Genomic DNA, 6,000 nt, shown 5'->3' on the forward strand with positions numbered 1-6,000 from the left:
CTGACATTACTGCATTCATCTTTCCCTTGATTCTGTCTAGTCTCCCAGTTCCTGCCACTGAAAAACACCCCCACACCATGATGTTGCCACCAGTATACTTCACTGTAGGGATGGTATTGGCCAGGTGATGAGCGGTGCCTGGTTTTTGCCAAAGATCTTTGTTTCTCGTGGTCAGTGAGTCCTTCAGGTGCCTTTTGGTAAACTCTAGGCTGGCTGTCATGTGCTTTTTACTAAGGCATGGCTTCTGTCTGGCCATTCTACCATACAGACCTGATTGGTGAAGTGCTGCAGAGATGGTTGTTCTTCTGGAAGGTTCTCCTCTCTCCACAGAGAAATGCTGGAGCTCTGTCAGAGTGACCATCAGGTTCTTGGTCACCTCCCTGGCTATGGCCCACCTTCCCCGATTGCTCAGTTTGCCTTGTTTTTGACGGATGTCAAGTCGCAAAGCAAATACAAAATACAAGTCATAAAATCATGTTGATTTCAAAATAATCATCCTGTGCAGACTCCTATTCATATTTCACATCAACAAGGCGTGGAGTTTAATTGCAGGAGTTGTAGGAGTGGGATAAAAATAATTAAACAGGATAGAACATTAACATTTATCCAACCAAAAAAAAAAAAAAACTCACGAAAAAACAATGTTGGACAGGCAAATCACTCGCAAATCATATCGCTTTGCTTCTGAAATGCTTCTCTTGGCACCATGTAGAGGTCGGAACAAAACCAGTTTGAAACCATAATGTGCCACAGATATGTGCAGTGTAAATAAGGAGTGAAACAGGCAGTGTGCAATGTTGAATTAAGTTCTCTTTCGCATGTTATTGCTACACACTTACTTGAAAAGTTATGTCAAAATGCCTGTCATGAAGAGTATTCATGTAAATGCATTTGGTGATTTATTAAGTGAACCTTAACAGTTGGGAGAAATACGGATGTTTCCCATATTTGTTCCATTCAAGAGCAGTGTAAACCTGCTGCCACAGATTGTGGCACAAATGTAATCAAGTAACAAAAGAGCGAGAGAAAATGACTCCCTGCCCTTGACTGAATCACTTAAGTAACTTTAATGAGAATCATTTACATGTAATGTATACAGTGAAGATTGTGCAGTGTGTGTGTTTATATTTTATTTATTTATTTATTTATTACTTTGTTTAATTAACTTGAGAACAATTTACTTACATTAATTCAGTATTAGTTTCTGAAATTGTTTTTAAAACATGGTGGCAGCTTCTAGCTACAAAGAAAAAGAATGTTTCTAACATCTCTGCAGCAGTAGATTTTATGGGTCAAAAAGAACCTTGGGTGTGCATTGTTTTCTTACATAGTTGATTCCTTACATAGAGTACATGATGCCTTACATAGTGTAATTTATGAACTATAAATGTATTCAAAAATAAAACAATTCTGAGTTGGCTGTGAGTTAAGGAAAGTACATGTAGGGCTTTTATACACAGTGTGTGCCATTGTAAAGGCTTTTGTTCTAGTTCTTTTTATATTCCATTGCTAAGCTGAAATTTCCGTTAGTAAAAAAGTGATGAAAAACCTTTGCTCTCCCACTTGACAGACACAATCGAGGCACGCACCTTCAGGATCGATCTAGTAGATCATACACAATTAGGGTAGAGTGGGGTAAAATGCCCCCCTACTGTTTTTCCCAAAATAACCACAAGATGAAATCAAGACAAATTTTATTGTAACTGTGGACTACGTTGACCAGAGTGATGTATCTTTATCTCTTATTCATGAAGACAAACAGCCCTTGAAGCTACACAGTCATAAGACCAAACAACTATGGAAAAAATATATAAAAAACAACTTTAATATAATATAAATGACTAATCAATTAATGAATCAATAAATGAATATATAAATGACTATAATGATTATTATAAATGATTATATGATTAAATGGAATAATAAAATGTGATGATTAATTATAAATGAATGAAGAATATATAAAAAGAAAGCAAAACACAACACAAATGTATGGTTGCTCTGAGGCATAACCATTTGCATTTGAGGATCGTCAGATCTTTCATTCCCCCCTCTTAATCATATATGACAACATAAAATGATTATTGCAAGCAAACTTTCATAATCTGTATCAGAAACATACTTTGAAAAGTTTGGGTGATCAGGCCATACTCTTCCCTTCTACATGTTAAAAAAAATAGGTCTCTTCTGTCATACTGCAGACCAGCGTCAGTTAAGGGAGGTTGTGTCTCTGACTGTTGTTGTACAACAGTAAACTGTAATCTGATAAAGCAAATCAACACTTTTATGGAAATGTACAAGAGTAAGATGATTGACACTCTTGAAATTGTGACTAAATCTTTTAAAAGTGTCCCAATATTGATCCAAACCAAACCAATTTGAATTTCCATAAACTTATTGTGAAAAACGTGTTCTTTACCAATTGTGATTGCATGTGCTTTTACAATTTCCAACTTTTACCACCTTTGGCCATTTGTCATATTCAATTTCGCCGAGTCTCATTTCAAATTAATGAGCAAATTCACAATGTCTAATATCTATACATTTTAATTTTGGCTAATAATTCTACATAATTTGGATCTGAAGGGGTTGCTAATGATAAACTAATTTTTGACACAATTCTATGTCCGCCCCCCTCTGGAGGAGGTTTCCACACATCCTAAAGCCTGAATTCAAAACTTTTGTCTGATTGCCTCAGTTAAAACCAATCGATGTATCAGAAGAAAATCTGAATTAAGTGCACACCTGCCATAGCAAGATCTCTGACAGCAACATCTGACCTTCAGCCAAAACTGAGCCGATAAATTTATATTATGCACAGAAATAATAGAAGCATGTCTAACCATGTTAGCTCTGTCATACAACATTTGATCTCAGAGTGTGATTAACTCTTTCAAATGACGAATGTCATTGTTGGTAGTATGAAAATCCAATGAAGTCCACAGACTTCGTGACATACCTGACCATTAAAGCTTGTTTCCCCTGGTCAGAATCAATATTGTCTGACACTCCCATCAGGGAATGATGTCTCAAACCAATATTTAGCCATAAAGACAGCAGTACTTATTTATAGTAAAAGATTTTGCCAGCTATAACCAAAACATCCTAGTAACTCTGGCATTTTCTAAAGTCCCAAAAATGATGTTTGGCAATTTTAGCATTGTGGACCACTTGTCACACGTTCTGCTGCTCATTAGTCAATAATGCAACACAATGCATTTACAAAGTGTAGACAGCAAATAGTTAACATCAAACATTACAAAGACCCGCTTTGCAAAGCAAAGCAAAAAAAAAAAAAGGACTGTCTGAACTGTATAAACAAGGCAAAGGCCTTGAGTCATGGTATGAGTTGGGAAGACTAATAGCCCTCTCATAGTTATTCTGATTTTCCAATTCTTGGGTTATTTGCCGTTAGGTTTAAAATGGCTTTAAAATTTACTGCAAATTCTCAACAGTGCAAGTAAATATAGCAATACTCATTTTCTGTAATGATACTGTGAAGAAACAAGAATGTGGTGTATTAAAATCTTCATAAATTTAGCTCCTCATTTTAAAAAAATATATGTATTTATGTATTGGCAGGTTTTGTATCCATGTTCAAACCTCATTAGTTCTTCCATGTTTCATGATGAATGTTTTGAATTGAGCCACACAGCACACACTTTTACACTAAATGGTTTCTGTGTGGAAATCTCAAAACAGTCAGTCATTGATAACCTAAAACAAGTTGTGGATATAACGTTAGCTACTTTAGAAAATAGAAAATAAGCACATCTAAAAAAAAATCTCTTACTTTATGAAAATGTTGAGGGCAGACGAACATAAACAAAGATATGTTGGCAAATATGATGATTTTGTGTATCATGGCTGCTATCCAGGCCATCCGCTGCATGTTGTCTAGTGTTTCTTTTAAGTGGGAGACCTTCATAGTAAGTTTTCTATCGTGTAATTTACTATCGCAGACTTTAACACAACAAGAACGTACCATTTTGAAGCAAATGAAAAAAATACAATTATCCAACTACAGAACACCTCAGCTTTGATACCTTACAGATGGTGCTGATACGCAAAATGCACCAGATTCTCATGAGTGTGACGTCACCTGACAAAGACTTGTGCTGTCAAACTGTCGTATAAACGAAATATCACAATAAACTCATATAGCAATCAATAAAAGGGATCAAATCTGTAGCTTTTTTGTAAGCAAAATAACAATGACAAACAAATCTTTGCTTTTGAGGGTATTTTCATTTTAAAGCTGCACAGAAAATGACTGCAAAGATTAAGCACATATAATGAACCTATATTATAGATATATTGTGTATATATAGTTTCACAATATTAGGGTGCATGTCTCCTGTGCAGTCTGTCGTTGCTGTAGTAGTAGTAGTAGTAATACTATTTATTTGTGCTGGTACACAAACACATCCTCTTTGTCTCTTCATGTTCAGTGAATATTTACTAACTCAAATCATTTTCTATTTCTATTTTTTTTTCTATGTGCTGCTGTGACTGTAGAAGTGAAGAATATGCCAGTGAATGAGGGAGGTAAAGTCACTCTAAACCCTGAGGTTGAAATACAGGAAAACGATCATATAGAGTGGTTGTTTGGAGATGAAAAAAACTCTCATAGCTGATATTAAAGGAGGGAGAGGAAGGGTCTATATATTGAAAGAATGTCTGACTCTGGACGGCAGAACTGGATCACTGAAGATCTCGCCCATCAGAGCTGAACAGGCTGGACTCTATGAACTGAAGATCACTCGTGGAAATGAAACCAGAAGAGAGTTTTTCAACATTGTCATCAGAGGTGAGTCACTCCTGTCTTTTAGTGTAATGATAATCACAGTTCTTCCGTATATTCACCTTTTCTTTTTCTGCAGGTAATTCTGCTCAAACTGCTTAATATTCAGACTCATTTTGGTGTTCATTCTGTAGATCATTAGGTCTAAAATTAAATCTAAGATTACAGTTTAAAAATCTCCCATTGAACTTCATTGTGAAATAAACACATTTGCATGAGTGACAGGATCTAGCATGTAGTACACATACCTAATACACGCTGAAGCACCAAATACAGGTTTGATTCTCATCAGTATCATGTTTTTATTCCATTTCTCCTGTTTTGAAGTGACAGAACACATGATGTGCTGGTTGAATATAGCAGAGTGTAAAGTCCATTTCACGTACACACAACCAGATTATCTCTGACACTATAAGATGATGATGTGGGTCAGAGCCACTGTGTTTATTTATGACTTTAATACAGCATTTCATCTTCAGAACAGTCTCTACTCTTGGCAGTGAAAATAATATTAGCTGTTAGGTTTAAAATGGCTTTAAAATTCACTGAAATACTTAAAAACAAAAAAACAATGTATTCAAACCTCTTTAGTTCTTCCATGTGTTAGATCGCTGTCTCCATGACAAATAAGATCCAGCCCTGGATGCCAGATCCCATCAGAAAATATCAGTTTGTCCAGTATCAGAACAACTCGTCAGTGAGTAGTCTAATACCCAAACCCTGTTAACAGGAGGGTCTTGTCTGGTACCCAAAATACCCAAAACACTATTAACAGTCTTCTATCAGCCAAGAAGTTGACTGAGGAAAACCCAATGAAAATAAAGAGCAGATGCAGGAGACGAAGTATGACAGTAAAAAGGAGCAGAGTTTATTGAATAGTCTTAGTTGTGTATGTCTCAATGCTCAGACTTCGTCTGGAGAACACAGATTCAACAAGTATTGTTATACCAAACTGATTCACAACAACATCCCATAAAGCTTGAGTTTCCATAAACATTCCCTTGTATCTCTTATTCATGAACACAAACAGCCTTTGAAACTACACAGTCATAAGACCAAACAACTATGGAAAAAATATATAAAAAAACAACTTTAAAATAATATAAATGACTAATCAATTAATGAATCAATAAATGAATATATAAATGACTATAATGATTATTATAAATGATTATATGATTAAATGGAATAATAAA

General features: G+C 35.3%; 1 protein-coding gene across 2 annotated transcripts in view; it reads left to right on the forward strand.

Moving 5' to 3' along the window:
• Positions 1 to 5,986, forward strand: part of LOC127154102 (uncharacterized) — a 105,490-nt gene extending 99,504 nt beyond the window's left edge. For both annotated transcript variants that reach the window (XM_051095504.1, XM_051095505.1), the window contains one exon: positions 4,519 to 5,986. In XM_051095504.1, coding sequence (XP_050951461.1) covers positions 4,519 to 4,637 — 119 coding nt within the window. In that variant the 3' untranslated portion in view covers positions 4,638 to 5,986. The remainder of the gene's footprint in view (positions 1 to 4,518) is intronic.
• Positions 5,987 to 6,000: the final 14 nt, after the last annotated feature.

This window comes from Labeo rohita, chromosome 22 (genome assembly GCF_022985175.1).
Source record: "Labeo rohita strain BAU-BD-2019 chromosome 22, IGBB_LRoh.1.0, whole genome shotgun sequence".
Taxonomy (NCBI): domain Eukaryota; kingdom Metazoa; phylum Chordata; class Actinopteri; order Cypriniformes; family Cyprinidae; genus Labeo; species Labeo rohita.